This window comes from Pongo abelii, chromosome 4, assembly GCF_028885655.2.
Source record: "Pongo abelii isolate AG06213 chromosome 4, NHGRI_mPonAbe1-v2.0_pri, whole genome shotgun sequence".
NCBI classification, from domain to species: domain Eukaryota; kingdom Metazoa; phylum Chordata; class Mammalia; order Primates; family Hominidae; genus Pongo; species Pongo abelii.
This window is the reverse complement of record NC_071989.2, coordinates 176,819,430-176,837,887: the sequence shown is the minus strand read 5'-3', so window position 1 is coordinate 176,837,887 and position 18,458 is coordinate 176,819,430. Positions and strand designations below refer to the sequence as shown.

General features: G+C 41.9%; 1 protein-coding gene across 19 annotated transcripts in view; it reads right to left on the bottom strand.

Annotated features, from left to right (window-relative positions):
• TENM2 (teneurin transmembrane protein 2) overlaps positions 1-18,458 on the bottom strand; it is a 1,285,801-nt gene that overhangs the window by 306,481 nt on the left and 960,862 nt on the right. For all 19 annotated transcript variants that reach the window (XM_054556187.2, XM_054556189.2, XM_024247419.3 and 16 more), the window contains one exon: positions 8,509-8,743. In XM_054556187.2, the coding sequence (XP_054412162.2) occupies positions 8,509-8,743 (235 nt within the window). The remainder of the gene's footprint in view (positions 1-8,508; positions 8,744-18,458) is intronic.

Sequence of the window (18,458 nt, the reverse complement as noted above, 5' to 3'; positions counted from 1 at the left end):
CAATATCCTGAGTTAAGCCTGGCCAGCCAGTCAGCTTCCAGCAAAGCTGTTTATTAGTGGTTTACTATATCAGGGCAGAAGTTTAAATATCTCTATTATATACAGTTTTTATTGACTTTACATATTTTAACCTTTAAAGATTAAGATTGTAGACATGGTTAAAAATAACCTATAATTCTGCTGGCTGGCAAGATGGCCGAATAGGAACAGCTCCAGTCTGCAGCTCCCAGTGAGATCAACACAGAAGGCAGGTGATTTCTGCATTTCTAACCGAAGTACCAGGCTCGTCTCACTGGGACTGGTTAGACAGTGGGTACAGCCCACGGAGGGCAAGCTGAAGCAGGGCGGGGCGTTGCCTCACCCAGGAAGCACAAGGGGTCAGGGAACTCCCTCCTCTAGCCAAGGGAAGCCGTGAGGCACCGTGCTGTGAGGAATGGTGCATTCCGGCCCAGATACTATGCTTTTCCCACGGTCTTAACAACCCGCAGACCAGGAGATTCCCTTGGGTGCCTACGCCACCAGGGCCCTGGGTTTCAAGCACAAAACTGGGTGGCCATTTGGGCAGACACTGAGTGAGCTGCAGGAGTTTTTTTATTCATACCACAGAGGTGCCTGGAACGCTAGCAAGACAGAACCGTTCACTCCCCTGGAAAGGGGGCTGAAGCAAGGGAGCCAAGTGGTTTAGCTTAGCGGATCCCAACCCATGGAGCCCAGCAAGCTAAGATCCACTGGCTTGAAATTCTCGCTGCCAGCACAGCAGTCTGAAGTTGATCTGGGATGCTCCAGCTTGGTGGGAGGGAGGGGCGTCCCCTATTACTGAGGCTTGAGTAAGTGGTTTTCCCCTCACAGTGTAAACAAAGCCATTGGGAAGTTCAGACTGAGAAGAGCCCACCACAGCTCAGCAAAGCTGCTATAGCCAGACTGCCTCTCTAGATTCCTCCTCTCTGGGCAGGGTATCTCTGAAAGAAAGGCAGCAGCCCCAGTCAGGGGCTTATAGATAAAACTCCGGTCTCCTTGGGTCAGAGCACCTGGGGGAAGGGGCGGCTGTGGGCACAGCTTCAGCAGACTTAAACGTTCCCACCCTGTCGGCTCTGAAGAGAGTAGTGGATCTCCCAGCACAGCGCTTGAGCTCTGCTAAGGGACAGACTGCCTCCTCAAGTGGGTCCCTAACCCCCATGCCTCCTGACTGGGAAACACCTCCCAGCATGAGTCAACAGACACCTCATACAGGAGAGCTCCAGCTGGCATCTGGTGGATACCCCTCTGGGCGAAGCTTCCAGAGGAAGGAACAGGTAGCAGTCTTTGCTGTCTGCAGCCTCCGCTGGTGATACCCAGGCAAACAGGGTCTGGAGTGGACCTCCAGCAAACTTCAGCAGACCTGCAGCTGAGGGGCCTGACTGTTAGAAGGAAAACTAACAAACAGAAAGGAATAGCATCACCATCAACAAAAAGGATGTCCACTCAGAAAACCCATCTGAAGGTCACTAACATCAAAGACCAAAGGTAGATAAATCCACAAAGATGAGGAAAAAACAGTGCAAAAAGGGTGAAAATTCCAAAAACCAGAACACCTCTTCTCCTCCAAAGGATCACAAGTCCTCACCAGCAAGGGAACAAAACTCAATGGAGAATGAGTTTGATGAATTGACAAAAGTAGGTTTCAGAAGGTGGGAAATAACAAACTCCTCCAAGCTAAAGGAGCATGTTCTAACCCAATGCAAGGAAGCTAATAACCTTGAAAAAAGGCTAGAGGAATTGCTAACTAGAATAACCATTTTAGAGAAGAACATAAATGACCTGATGGAGCTGAAAAACACAGCACAAGAACTTCGTGAAGCACACACAAGTATCAATAGCCAAATAGATTAAGTGGAAGAAAGGATATCACGGATTGAAGATCAACTTAATGAAATAAAGCATGAAGACAAGATCGAGACCATCCTGGCTAACACGGTGAAACCCCGTCTCTACTAAAAATACAAAAAAATTAGCCGGACGTGGCGGCGTGCCCCTGTAGTCCCAGCTGCTGGAGAGGCTGAGGCAGGAGAATGGCGTGAACCCAGGAGGCAGAGCTTGCAGTGAGCCGAGATCGCGCCACTGCACTCCAGCCTGGGCGACAGAGCGAGACTCCGTCTCAAAAAAAAGAATGAAAAGGAATGAACTAAGCTTCCAAGAAAGATGGGACTATGTGAATGGGCCAAACGTGCATTTGACTGGTGTACCTTAAAGTGACAGAGAAAACAGAACCAAGTTGGAAAACACTCTTCAGGATATTATCCAGGAGAACTTCCCCAACCTAGCAAGACAGGTCAACGAAATTCAAGTTCAGGAAATACAGAGAACACCAAAAAGATACTCCCTGAGAAGAGCAACCCCAAGACACATAATCGTCAGATTCACCAAGGTTGAAATGAATGAAAAAATGTTAAGGGCAGCCAGAGAGAAAGGTCGAGTTACCCACAAAGGGAAGCTCATCAGACTAACAGTGGATCTCTCTGCAGACAGGCTACAAGCCAGAAGAGAGTGGGGGCCAATATTCAACATTCTTAAAGAAAAGAATTTTCAACCCAGAATTTCATATCCAGCCAAACTAAGCTTCATAAGCAAAGGAGAAATAAAATCCTTTACAGACAAGCAAATGCTGAGAGATTTTTGTCACCACCAGGCCTGCCTTACAAGAGCTCCTGAAGGAAGCACTAAACATGGAAAGGAAAAACCAGTACCAGCCACTGCAAAAACATACCAAATGGTAAAGACCATCAACACTATGAAGAAACTGCATCAACCAACGGGCAAAATAAGCAGCTAGCATCATAATGACAGGATCGAATTCATACATAACAATATTAACCTTAAACGTAAAGAGGCTAAATGCCCCAATTAAAAGACACAGACTGGCAAATTGGATAAAGAGTCAAGACCCATCACTGTGCTGTATTCAGGAGACCCATCTCACATGCAAAGACACATATAGGCTCAAAATAAAGGGATGGAGGAATGTCTACCAAGCAAATGGAAAGCAAAAAACAAAAACAAAAACAAAAAGGCAAAAGTTGCAATCCTAGTCTCTGATAAAACAGACTTTAAACCAACAAAGATCAAAAAAGACACAGAAGGGCATTACATAATGGTAAAGGGATCAATGCAACAAGAAGAGCTAACTATCCTAAATATATATGCACCCAATACAGGAGCACCCAGATTCATAAAGCAAGTTCTTAGAGATCTACAAAGAAACTTAGACTCCCACACAATAATGATGGGTGACTTTAACACCCCACTGTCAATATTAGACAGATCAACGATCAGAAAATTAAGAAGGATATTCAGGACTTGAACTCAGTTCTGGACCAAGTGGACCTAATAGACATCTGCAGAACTCTCCACCCCAAATCAACAGAATATACATTCTTCTCAGTACCACATCACACTTATTCTAAAATTGACCACATAATTGGAAGTAAAACACTCCCCAGCAAATGCAAAAGAATGGAAATCATAACAAACAGTCTCTCAGACCACAGTGCAATCAAATTAGAACTCAGGACTAAGAAACTCACTCAAATCTGCACAACTACATGGAAACTGAACAATCTGCTCCTGAATGACTACTGGGTAAATAACGAAATTAAGGCAGAAATAAATAAGTTCTTTGAAACCAATGAGAACAAAGACACAACGTACCAGAATCTCTGGGACACAGCTAAAGCAGTGTTTAGAGGGAAATTTATAGCACTAAATGCCCACAGGAGAAAGCAGGAAAGATCTAAAATCGACACCCTAACATCACAATTCAAAGAACTAGAGAAGCAAGAGCAAACAAAATCTAAAGCTAACAGAAGACAAGAAATAACTAAGATCAGAGCAGAACTGAAGGAGATAGAGACATGAAAAACCCTTCAAAAAATTAATGAATCCAGGACCTGTGTTTTGAGAAGATTAACAAAATAGATGGACTGCTGGCCAGACTAATAAAGAAGAAAAGAGAGAAGAATCAAATAGACACAATAAAAAATCGTAAAGGAGATATCATCACTGATCCCACAGAAATACAAACTACCATTAGAGAATACTATAAACGCCTCTACTCAAATAAACCAGAAAATCTAGAAGAAATGGATGAATTCCTGGACACATACACCCTCCCAAGACTAAACCAGGAAGAAGTCGAATCCCTGAAATGACCAATAACAATTTCTGAAATTGAGGCAGTAATTAATAGCCTACCAACAAAAGAAAGCCCAGAACCAGATGGAATCACAGTTGAATTCTACCAGAGGTACAAAAAGGAGCTGGTACCATTCTTTCTGAAACTATTCCAAACAACTGAAAAAGAAGGACTCCTCGCAAACTCATTTTATGAGGCCGGCATCATCCTGATAGCAAAACCTGGCAGAGACACAACCAAAAAAGAAAAGTTTAGGCCAATATCCCTGCTTAACATCGATGCGAAAATCCTCAATAAAATACTGGCAAACTGAAGCCAGCAGCACATCAAAAAGCTTCTCCACCATGATCAAGTCGGTTTCATCCCTGGGATGCAAGGCTGGTTCAACATACGCAAATCAATAAATGTAATTAATCACATAAACCGAACCAATGACAAAAACCACATGATTATCTCAATAGACGCAGAAAAGGCCTTCAATAAAATTTAACACCCCTTCATGCTAAAAACTCTCAATAAACTAGGTATTGATGAAACATATCTCAAAATAATAAGAGTTATTTATGACAGATCCACAGCCAATATCATACTGAATGGTCAAAAGCTGGAAGCATTCCCTTTGAAAACTGGCACAAGACAAGGATGCCCTCTCTCACCACTCCTATTCAACATAGTACTGGAAGTTCTGGCGAGGGAAATCAGGCAAGAGAAAGAAATAAAGGGTATTCAAACAGGAAGAGAGGAAGTCAAATTGTTTCTGTTTGCAGATGACATGATTGTATATTTAGAAAACCCCATCATCTCCATCCAAAAATCTCCTTAAGGTGATAAGCAACTTCAAGCAAAGTCTCAGGATAAAAGTCAATATGCAAAAATCACAGGCATTTTTATACAGCAATAACAGACAAACAGAGAGCCAAATCATGAGTGAACTCCCATTCACAATTGCTACAAAGAGAATAAAATACCTAGGAATCCAACTTATAAGGGATGTGAAGGACCTCTTCAAGGAGGACTACAAACCACTGCTCAACGAAATGAGAGGACACAAACAAATGGAAAAACATTCCATGCTCATGGATAGGAAGACTCAATATAGTGAAAATAGCCATACTGCCCAAAGTAATTTATAGATTCAACGCTATCTCCATCAAGCTACCATTGACGTTCTTCACAGAATTAGAAAAAACTACTTTAAATTGAATATGCAACCAAAAAATAGCCCATATAGCCAAGTGATATAGCCTAAGCAAAAAGAACAAAACTGGAGTCATCACGCTACCTGACTTCAAACTATACTACAAGGTTACAGTTACCAAAACAGCATGGTACTGGTACCAAAACAGATATATAGACCAATGGAACAGAACAGAGGCCTCAGAAATAATGCCATACATCTACAACCATCTAATCTTTGACAAACCTGACAGAAACAAGCAATGGGGAAAGGATTCCCTATTTAATAAATGGTGTTGGAAAAACTGGCTAGCTATATTCAGAAAACTGAAACTGGACCCCTTCCTTACACCTTATACAAAAATTAACTCAAGATGGATTAAAGACTTAAACACAAAACCTAAAACCATAAAAACCCCAGAGGAAAACCTAGGCAATACCATTCAGGACATAGGCATGGGCAAAGACTTCATGACAAAAACACAAAAAGCAATGGCAAAGAAAGCCAAAATTGACAAATGGAATCTAATTAAACTAAAGAGCTTCCCCACAGCAAAATAAACTATAATCAGAGTGAACAGGCAACCTACAGAATGGGAGAAAATTTTTGCCATCTATCCATCTGACAAAGGGCTAATATCTAGAATCTATAAGGAACTTAAACAAATTTACAAGAAAAAAACAAACAACCCCATCAAAAAGTGGGTGAAGGATATGAACAGACACTTCTCAGAAGAAGACATTTATGTGGCCAACAACCAGGTGAAAAAAAGCTCATTATCACTGATCATTAGAGAAATGCAAATCAAAACCACAATGAGATAACATCTCATGCCAGTTAGAATGACCATCATTGAAAGTCAGGAAACAACAGATGCTGGAGAGGATGTGGAGAAATAAGAATGCTTTTACACTGTTGGTGGGAGTGTAAATTGGTTCAACCATTGTGGAAGACAGTGTGGTGATTCCTCAAGGATCTAGAACCAGAAATACCATTTGACCCAGCAATCCCATTACTGGGTATGAACCCAAAGGATTATAAATCATTCTACTATAAAGATACATGCACACATATGTTTATTGCAGCACTATTCACAATAGCAAAGACTTGAAACCAACCCAAATGCCCATCAATGATAGACTGGATAAAGAAAATGTGGCACATATACACCATGGAATACTATGCAGCCATAAAAAAAGGATGAGTTCATGTCCTTTGCAGGGACATGAATGAAGCCGGAAACCATCATTCTCAGCAAACTAACACAGGAACAGAAAACCAAACACTGCATGCTCTCACTGATAAGTGGGAGCTGAACATTAAGAACACATGGACACAGGGAGGGGAACATCACACACCAGGGCCTGTGAGGGGGCAGGGGGCTAGGGGAGGGATAGCATTAGGAGAAATACCTAATATAGATGACGGGTTGATGGGTGCAGCAAACCACCATGGCATGTTTATATCTATGTAACAAACCTGCACATTCTGCACATGTATCCCAGAATTTAAACTATAATAAATTTTAAAAAAAGCATAATACCCGATAGGTAGTTTTTCATTCCTCAATTGGAATGTTTTTAGTGTTTGAACCAAAACTGCATGCCAAAACTGCACCTAACAAAATTATAATTATATTCTTAATATCATTAAATACCCAATCCACGTTTAAATTACCCCAATTGTCTTGACAGATTTTTCTTGTTAGTTTGGATTAAGAGTCAAACAGATGTGGTTGTTATAACGTTTACTTTGTTATGTAACCATTCTTTGTGTGAGAGCCTGTGTGTGTGTGTTTGTGTGTGTGTGTGTGCACACGCATGTTAGGTAATTTTTTGCGGAGGAAAATAATAATAATGCAGCACCCTTTGTATTTTGCTTAGTGCTTCATTTTGTGTCATTTTATTTATTTCTGTACCAATTCTTTTAAACTAATGTTGAGATCAAGGATATTTATTGGCTTAGGTTCATTCTTTTAGTTTCTCTTAATAAAGCAAAAATTCTTAAAAAATCCTATAATTGTCAGAAAATAAAATTAAAAGTTTGGAGTGATTATAGTGACAAAGAGGTATAACATATTAATTTTCAGGATCTTATAAAATACAAAAAAATTATAGATAAGAAACAACTCCAAATGCTATGACTTTCAAAACTGCTTCCAGCTGTGTGAAGAGAATTCACTGGCCATTATCAGAAAGATTACAGATTATTTCTGTCTTTCCTCAAACCTAAGTTATTAAAGTTTAAAATCTATTTGGGAACTTTATGAAGGGTCAGTATGAATTAGCCCTCCTCTCTGTTCAGTCTCCATGGTTCTTCCAGACAAGGAAACAATAGCATTTGAAACACACAAACCAAGAATGTGCCTGGGGGTAGAGCAGCAAGGCTGTTTCAGAGTCTGGCCAACCCACACAGAGCCTTCACTGTCAATGACATTCCAACCCCTCCATACCCTGACTGACAGGTCTTCTTTCAGATCATTAAGGTGTGTATGGTTTTGGAGAACAGAATTGAAGGTGAAAAAAGGACAGAAGCAAAGGCAAAACAAAACAAAGCCAGACCTGGAGATCATTTTCAAACTCTTCCCTCCTCACATAAGTGCTGCCCCTTTTTTCTTGTTTGTTTTTATACATTATTGTTTGCCCCACAGGCATCAAGCTGTTAGTGTGTACAGGAGGGATTAAAGTGAGACTGCATGTTGGATGAAATATAAATTTAAACTATACTTCTGTCAGTTTGGAATCAGGGATTGTTTCTCAAGGTCTCCCCAAACACTTAATTTCAAATGAGTCTTCATTTATTACTTCAAGAAAAGCCGAATGCATAATTTATCAGCAGCTTTCAGTCAATATACCCTTATAAGCATGTTTCCCATGAGCCTTCGAGTAAAAATATGTTATGCTAATTCTATTAGTTGGGTACACAAGAGCTATCTGAGAAAGTAAACAAGCTTTAAAAGGAGACACATGTGAACGAAGAAATACCTGTCAACCTACTGTCCAGGGTCAAATTACCAAGGGAACAAGGAGGTGCTACACTTGTCTCATTATTTATACCCAGAGTGTCTCTCCGACTGGAACTCTGAGACACCCAGTGGCTCTGTGTGGTGACTCAGGGGTAAGGTGACACTGAGTGTGACTGTGAGCTGGCGAGGGGGACTTACCGGGTCTCCAGTGGCACGCTGCTGTTTAGCACCCAGCTGTCCTGAAGCTGAACGGACTCTGGTGTGGTGGCCAGGTCATTGGGCGCTGGGGCCGGGGCGTGGATCTGACTCCGCCGATTGGTCAGTGAGTTCCTGTTGAGGGAGTTGGCAGACGAATGGTGATGGGACAGCGTGTGGTTGTGAGGGGGTGGGAGAGGGGGCCTCAGAGTCGACTGGCTGTGGTGGTTAGGAGGGCCTGAAAAAAAAAGGAGAAATGACTGTTAGCGTCTGCAAATTCCGGTCTCAGGCACTCTGCAAACCTCTGGAGGAGAGTTTCAAACCAAAGTCTCTAAGATGACAATTGCTGAAAGCCGCAAGCTAGAGCGACAGATAAGACTGTGGCAGGCATCCCAGAGTCAGTTACAAACAAATAATTGGCTTTGATTTGCATTTATCCGCACGCATCAAATGAAGAATAATGAGAAACGAATTTAGCAAAACCAGGTGGATAAGGGCTGACCAGAAGAATTATTTGAAACATATTCATACTGCAATGAAAGTAACATGACATTCAAGGCTGATCGCTGTCGTAACAAGTCCCTATTCCCTTTCCAGGTAAACTAGTATACTGCACACATTCTTTTCAAAAATTTCATCTTTTGAAGATATTAAGAATATGGCACACTCTAAGTCAGGGAGTAGCACCTTTAAATACCTGTAGGGGCTAGGCAGGAAGGTGGAGTGGGCTAGCTATGGACTGAGTTGAGGTGAAGAGACTAGGGGGCAGCCCTCACTCAGCACCAGGTCAATTTTGCTCATGTGGGAATGAGGGAGAGAGCTCAAGGCAGCCGTAATTTCTAATTTCGCTAGAAAAGCTGGAAATCTGGACTTGTAGATAAAATTTCCTAGTTTTTAAAAACGTTGACGACTCAAAATAAGATTTATATATATGTATGCATGTATACACACATATTTGTGTATATAGGTGTGTATATATGTGTACATGTGTAATATACACATATACATATATTTGAAAATGAGAGTGAACAAAACACACCTGTGAGCCCGCTCAGCTCAGCAGGTTGCTGACTCCTCTCCTCTGAGAGATGAACCCTGAGGACTCAGTCTCTGGAGAAGGTCATGGCAGATGTTTCAAGCCATGACCCTGACTCCAAATTGCATCCTGCGTTTTTTTAAATAACAAAATCCTCTATCCTTGCAGGAAAAACAAAGGAGAGCTCTCCCTTGGAAAATATCCCCTTGTAGATATCGCTGTCTCTGACAACTCCACACAAGGTTTTCCTAGCAACCGATTCTCAATCTACAAAATGAAATATTTTAAGCATAATGAAAATGAAAGTAGTTCGCTATGCGATGAAGCCTATAATTTCGTTTTAATGGATGCTGAAACATGACTTTTAATTTGTGTCCTTTGAGAAAGTTTATTTTTTGAAGCTTCCAGTCAGGGCTGGCAGCTCACCAGGTGACTGCTGAGCCTTGTCATTTTTGGCCCCTGCCAACTTTAAAAATCCTCAGCCCCTGCTGTCCTGGCTTTAAGAAGTTGGCTCAAGTCATTTAAACAAGCAATTTGACACAAATTTCAACTACTTGTCTCCTTATGTGGCCGGGCTACATCTCCAAAAGGTGTAATCTACATTCTGGGGTTCCTGTGCAGGCTGCAGAAACATTCTGAAGAAAAGACAACATGTCAAGAAGATACTAGGTTTGGAGAGCATCCTGACCAACAAAAACAAGAAGGAAAAATACGCGGAGGAAACAGGTTCCTTGAAGTTCGCATCTCTAGGCTGAAATTACTTGGGTGAGTTTTTTTTTCTTTGTGATGTTTAGAAAAGGACAGTGACAACAAAAACCCAGTGGGAAATACCACTGTACAGTTGTATAGATTTTAAATCATGTCCTCCAAATGAACCTGTAATTCCTATTTTACATTATGCATCAGTGACATTTTAAATATATCTTTGGGGGAGTTTCATAGCTGTAGCAGGCTATTATATTTTCTGGCATTGTTGTCTGTCTAGTAATGTATTGTTACATAGTTATTTAGCATTTGTCTGTCTCATATTAGTGGAAAGAGGTGGGAAAGGGGGGTGAAATGATGTAATAATGATCCTTCAGGGATGCTATCCAAGCCCCTCGCACATGGTTAATGAATTCTCATGCCTTTCTTTCCCCCTCTCTCAACTCCCATCCAAGTGGTGTCATTATTCCCCATTAGTTAGGTAATTACGAGACTTACCTCAGGAAGATGGGGCAGGTCAGTGCACAAGTGAGAACCTGCCCTCCTCAGCCCTAAGTCCTAACTTTCCATCTCCCTCTGTCCTGGCCCCCACCCTCCCCTCTCTGGACCACACACTCTTCTAAAGTACAAAGAGGCCATATAAAGGATTTAATTCCCTAAATGAGATACCAGACCCTCCTGCTTCCTGTCTATTCACTCTGAGCTAAGTTCTCCTTGACTACTCCAGCTTGTGTGGCCCTTGTGAGGTCCATCTGTGTTATGTGTGGGCAGAATTCCTGCGGTTGCTTGTGTGCTGACAATATCCAGGGGTGGTCCCCAGGGGCAAGAGAAGCACCGACCCGGATGCTATGTGTTATGTTCTAAATAAAATGAATTGGGAGTTTTCCAGTTAACTAGAAGAGAGGTCAAGTTCTCTTTTCATTTATCCTAATGAGAAAGCCTAGAGCTTCCTGGGGGAAATGGAGAAGGAAGAGTAAGGGAAGATGGAAGAATACTTAATTCTCCACTCACGCAGCCCTCCTATAAAGCAACATGATATTTCATTGCAAATAGATCAAATTATTGACAGCAACAAAAACAAAAATTATCCAGCATTCTCGGTATTGGAAGACATTCTCCTCCTAACTGTTGCTCATTTTCACCACGACATTGATTATATTTGCTCATTTGTCTATCTATCCCGCAGTCATATTTCCCAACGAGGTGCAAGAGACAGAAGGAAAAGACAATTACAATACAGAGTGGTAAATGCGACCCCTGGGATATATACAGAGGAATGTGGGAACATCTAGGAGGGGCATTTAGCTAGAGGTTAGGAGATAAAATCTACAGAACTAGGTTCAAGAATTGAGCCTGCCACTTTCTAGTTGTGTGAACCTGGGCGTGCTACCTCATTTCTTTCATTCTCAGCTTACTCATCTGCCAACTGGTGAAAACAGCAGTAACTACCCGCTAAGGTTGCTGTGAAAGTTAGAGACGAAGGATGAATGTAAAGTGCTAAGCATGCTGCCTGATGGTTGGCAAGTCCCCGAAAACCAAGTGCAGAGAACAGTCAGTGATGGCTTCTTTCAGGGATGAAAGGATGGATAAGACATAACTGCAGCTCTCAGGGAGCCCAGATTTGAGTAGGAAAATTAAATCCAAATTTCATCTATCTAGGGCAGATGTCACAGACTGACAGCCCTCAAGCTGAATATTATCAAAAATTCAAAGTTGCGATTTTGCATAGTGTTCCAGATTTCTGACTTCTCTTGAAAGCAAAACCAAACCCAAAATATGGAGTCTGTATCCTCTCAAAACAACTGGATAGAGCTGAATGCTGTGAGGGGTGGGGTGGCTTATCTGATTTACCATCAACCCTAGCGATCCCTGTTCTCTTAACTTAGCTGGTTGTATGTATTTATGTTACTGACGCCTAATAGTATGTTTTTGACTCCTGGTTTCACTCGGATGCCCTGGTATTCAGTATAAGTAACGTACCTCTAGTATGAAGCACCTCTGCTACAACAAATGATCACAAGCACCTTTTTGCATTTATCACATTTCACTACAGTCATCCAACACACTTGCTGGGTGGGAAGGTTTTCTGTTTCAAAAATGCAAACAATGCTGACAACATGCCTTCTTGCTTTCCAAAAAGCCAAAATACACGAAAAGCCCTTCTGTAAAGCAACTGATGTCTTCAACCTACTATGAAACGGAGATGAATAACTCAGCTTGATGAATGAACCCTCATGTCCACTGTAAGTTCCATACATTTATTGGGTTTAATTAATGTGCATATTATTAAGAGCTCTTCTATTACATAAATATGAAGTTACATAATAATGCAATTTAAACATAAGAAACTGTGTAAGGTAAATTTTTACACAGTATCAACCTAATCAGTATGCTATTAGTAGACAAAAGGCAACTGTCATTAAAATATTGGTGCTGACCTGATACTGTACCTGATTTACCTTCAGTCCAGAACCTGGAATTTACTTTTAGGTACTGCGTGGCTTTTAGTCCTAGGAAGAAGGAACTGTCTTATTGTCTCTTTACTAAAAACCAGGGGAGGTATAGGTAAGACGCCTGGAAAAGATAAGTGAATTTGTAGAGAAGATGTTTCCTGTATGTTTAAAAATCAAGGGCTTGAATGAGCACTGCTGTTTGTCCTGCTAAAGAATGGTCTGTGCTTCTGCGCTTTTAGATTTTCTGTGGGACAGTTGTTGCCAGTTGATTTTGAGAGGGACGCCAGTCACATAGTCTGTCCTTCCTAAATGCCTACTGATTGGCAGTGAAACTTGAGAAAAATGAAGCAGTGCTTCTTTGTTGAGTAACAATACCAATTCCCATAAAGTCAGATGTGGGAAGTGAAAAACCTTGGCTTATCAACTTTTGTATTGACTCCATTAGGGTTGCTCATACAGCATGGGGAAACAATCAATGCCCACGTTTTAAACAACATATAAAGGAAGAATTTCAGGGGCTCTAAGGAAGAAATTGTTAATAATCGACTATTGTTGCACTCTGCCTAAATAAACACCTGGAGGACGTGTTTAGGTTGGGTCTACTCTTGCCAAGGGTCGACAAATAGATGGGGTGGGAAAGCAGAGACAAATTAAACCAGGCTTGTCTTGTGCCATAGTCTTCACCAATTTTTCCTGGTGGTTAGAAATGATGATAAAATATATGAAAGAAAAAAATAAAAGTAAGGGCCTGCCTAGCTGCTAATAAATCACTCATTCCTGGGAATGGCATGCCAGTGGTTGGTCTTTAAAATTTTCAACTCCCTCAGACTCTCAGATGACAAATTAACCACAAACTCTTTGCCTTCTTCTCCTGAACCACCTTTTAGGGCAAGTTACATCTCGATAGCAATTTAAAGATTCTAAAAGAGGAGATGGTGTTGGTAGAGATATGAGAATCTCTGGTTGATAATATCTGGCACCAGGACACCCTGTTCAAATTTGACCTTGAATTGGCCAGAGGGAATTGGGGGTGAGGATTTTCAAGAATAACAGTGTCTGGTTAGACCTAAGGAGGACAGAGTCTGTTGCAGATGTTCAGGCTAGTGGTTGGCTTGAACCCCTGCTTGGCCACTGACCAGATATATGGCCACTGGAAAGTGACATATTTTTCTTTCTGAATCTGTTTGTTCACTTGTAAAATGGATGTAGTAATTTTACTTCTCATACATGATTGTCAGGAGAGTCAAATGGAAATATATTTTTAAGCAGCCTAGCACAATTCTTGGTACATAGCAAGCTATTAAACACATGTTATTATGATTATTATTATTTGATGTAATTAATCATTGTGATAATAGTAATGGCAGCTACAGCAACTATGACTCTGAGGAAAATGATGAGTACCTCCTAGGGCACTGTGGGCCCCACTTTTCCAAGTTCTTTGAAATGGCGGTTCTTGGAGGGGGATATTCAATGAACATGGGGCTGCAAAATCATCAACCTCTGACCCCTCCACCTTCAAATTCGGCCGGCAGGAGGGCAGAGTGACTGAGTGACATGGCCAGGAGCTATTAACAGACAGTCTCAAGAGTGTCTCTCTAAGAGCCCACAAAAATAAAACTTGGGATTCAGAACTGCTCCATTTCCATAAGCAAAACAACTGATGCTGATGATAACAAAATGATAATATTGACCATGGCTGCCATGAGTTAAGTTCTCCTTGTGTGTCGGGCACTGTGCTAAGTGTTGTACATAAATCATTTCAATATATTCCCACTTACTCCTAGGGGACAGTTCACTTATCATGCCCATTTCACAGATCCAGTAAGTGAGGTTCAGAGAGGTTAAGTAACGCACCAGATGTCATATAGCTTAGTAAGTAGTAGAGCCGGCACATGATCCCAGGGTCTCTTCCCCTCCCAGGGGTATGCAAAGGAACCCAAAGCCAGAACATAGGCACACAGGGAGGAAACAGGTCCCCTGCCCTGGCTGACATATGCCTAGCAAATACAGAGGAAAACAGCCTTGACTCATTTCTTTGCACATTTGCTTAAATGGCAGAATCCGATCTTGTGAGAAACTGGAGGGAATCGCCCACCACAAAGCTCTGCACCACCTCACGGATGCTGCTTGAATCAGGAGAAATAGGCCAGAACAGCCAAACGGCAGTGCAATCTCTTTTCTATGCCTTCCCAAAGGCCCTCCCCAAACTTCCTTCAATGTGCTGCGTCCCTGGCTCCCCTAACCAGCGGCGTGAGGGGCAGAATGAGGAATGGGCAGCAATTAGGCCTGTCAGGGGCAGAACCAAGGGCACACTCCATCCCAGCTTGTCCTGTCCTGCTCTGACCAGAGGTACTTTGCCAAGAGCCCAGGGATGGAGGGAATAGGTCCAAATCCAGCCTCCTCCCATATTTGAAGAGATTTCCTTATTTGTCTCTAAGTATTGGGCACTTGGGACAATGAGCTTGCTTCTTCCTTCTGTCTTAACACCTACCAAATGACTTATCTCCTAAAGAATGGACTTGCATTTTTCGTTATTGACACACATATGGTATGGCTGGCTTCACAGGGCAGGTGGCCTGTCTGCAGTCTTTCTTGGATCTGGTCACTACTGTCACAAGCTGCAGCTGCAGCCTTTCCACATTTCGGAGTGGAGGAGAAACAAGAAAGGGGACGAAGGAGTGAGTCAAGTTCTAGCCTCCTCCTCATCTCCCCAGCTGCTGGCTCCAGCTCTAGCCAGTGCCTCTGGCCTGGGTTGCACAGTCCTGTATCAGGGGGCTGTCCTTGAAGGAAGCACCCCGCTCAGCCTGAACAGAGGCCAGAGAAAGAAAGGGCTGTGCTTGCCTGTAAGGAATGATTTATAGCTCTCTTTCTTACACAAAATATATGACCTCAGAGAAAAACATTCCGAATGCATTCGCAGTGACGCACAGATCAACATTGCATAGCGGAACATGAGAATTACAGTCACAAGGAGCAATCATTTGCAGGCTCAGAATTCAAAGTTTTCCTCAGCTCTGCCTACGTTCGTAAAGGACTAGGGTCTGCAGGGACATCTTAGATCACCTAAGTCCAATAGCTCCCATTTAATAAGCACCAACTGTGTGATAAGCACTCTACATATTTCATCTTATTTAAAACTTACAATAACCTTTAAAGCACTTTAAAGAAGATATTGCTCTCCACTTTAAAGATGAGGAGACCGAGGTGCGGGGAGGTTTAGTAATATAATTCTCTCTCCTTAAATTTTGTATTTAACTGTAATGTATCTGTGCCCCGCCAGGTGCTTGATTTGCCCGCTGCTTACATTTCTATTGTAATGCTCAGCACATGGTTTTATATTATTTTTGGACTCTCCTGTGCTCTCCACTAGATCATGAGTGCCTCCATTCAAAATAGTCTGTCTCACTCGTCTGTATATCCCAGCATAAGGCTACAGTGCCTGGTATAAAACTAGTGGTGATGAATGAATGAATGAATGAATGAATGAACAAATCATGTCCCTGGGATTTATATTTAGAGTCTCAGAGGACAGGGATCAGAGTAGATTTCTGCCGCTATCCCTTGAGTGTTCTAGCTGATTGCCGGAATCAATGACGTCCTCCCACTTAATTCCCTCATTCCTGTTACCTCTAGGGCTGGGAGATGGCTAGACACAGAGGGAAGGTGACTTCAAACTCCTCCGTCTTTGATTGTTTTTTGGTTGTTTTTCCTGGCACTTGCTGCCTGATCACCTCTTCTGCTTTTTTAAAGCAACAGTTTTACTGAGATATCATACAATTCAGCTTTTAAAAGTACACATTTCGGTGTTTCTTTAGTATATTCACCAAGATACGCAACCATCACCACTATCTAATTTTAGAACATTTTCGTCACCCTCAAAGGATACAACATACCCATCAGCAGTCACTGCCCAGTCCCTTCCTCCCTCCCATAGCCTCTGGCAAATGTTAATCTACTCTCTGTTCCTATGGATTTGCCAATCCTGGACATTTCATGGAAATGGCAATTCCCTCTGTTTATTATAACCATGACATCTGTCTGTTGCAGAGCTCCATCAGAGCCAGTCAAAGTTCAATCTCAAATGGGGCACACTGCCTAGCACTTAAAAAGATCTTCCCCTGGCAACCTGAAGCAGGTCCCCTGCAGGCCTTTTTTTTTTGGCTGAGACCCTGCTGCTGTTGATATTTTTCAGATGGAGATTGTTAGGTGTCGGCAATTGAGAGCCAGTTGCACATGTGAATGTCTGAGGGAAGAGCTGGGAATTTGTTCTAGCGGTTCAGGCATGGCTGTAATCACCTAGCCAGGCACAGGCAGGGACATTTGTGGGAGGGGAAAGAAGAAAGGATAAGGGGACTCTTGAACTGGGTGCCAAGTCAGTAGCTGCCCTTGGGTTAAGAGCTTAATAGCTATTGTGAATTTGGGACCGTCCCGCCCCAATAGGGCACGTTCTCACACATGAAGGGTCAGAAAGGGATTTTAATCGTAGGTGCCACATCATTTGACCATTGCGCCTATACTCATTCTTTGCCTTCCTAAATCATCAGGAAAGTATCACTTGAGATCAGTGTCAACTCCATTAGCTACTTTGCAAGTGACAAAGACAAAATAAAAAAGACCACTTGAAATACTTGAGAAGGACCCTTCTGAAGAGAAGATTTTATTACACAGTTACGTCTGAGCAGTGCCTATCTGAGCATTTCAATAAATCTACATTACCCTAGGTATTTTGGCCTCCTCTGGGAGAGGAAAGCCTATCAGTAGAAAGTAATGATTTTGGGTTTTTCAGTTGCCCTAAGGATCTTGACAATACTATTAAGACCCATGCACTCCCTGTCGAGAAGTTTAGGAATGAAATTATTAATATGCCCAGACGTTATGTTGATTGTTGTGCTGTAGCAGAAAATACTCTTTCTGTTATGTGAGCAGCATTATCACTTTCCCAGGCAGAGAATTGCATCAAAAATTTAAACTCCTCTCATTCCAGCTCCTCACATAGCTTTTCAAGGTCTTATTGTAAAATAGGCTGGGCAAAATTTGGATATTTCCCTACCCATGGAAGATAATATGTTTTTCAAAGACCAGGATATTTTTTTAAAAAAGCCAAACCTCACAGTGGAATTCTCTTCCACTGAGATGCCATTCTTTAGGTCTTTAACTAGATTTTCCTGGGGGTGTATTTCATTCTTTTTTTTTCTCTCTCTCTCTTTGAGATGTTTACAGTGCTTTTCCCCGAACACAGAAAGACGATCAAAACAAAGATAAAATATAATTTTGATTTGAGATTGTGCCTCTGATGAACAGAATAATGGAAACAAACTCTGATCTACACCATTCATTAATACCAAGAGTGGCCAAAGCACACCAGTTAAATGGCAAGGATGGGATAAAAGTTCCTGGAGCATTTTCACTTCAAAGCTCAGCAGAATTATTTACTATCTGGGTGACCTTTTCCCAAAATCTCTCCTGGTACATGCCTTATAGGGCAAGGGAACAAAAGTTTCTCCATACTATATAAACAGAAGCCAGCTGAATGTCAGACCTTGAACTGCATCTGGTGTCATGTCAAGTGACAGCTGATGTCATGGGATGTAAAGACATATCGCTGGAGATATTTTCAGAACCCCCTTTTTGCCTTTAGAATGCACACACATACACACACATGCACGCACCTACACAAGTAATTACCCAAGATAATCAAATATCCAGAGAAACATCCACTGCCTAAGACTACATGGCTCAAGTACTGTCAGAGAGAG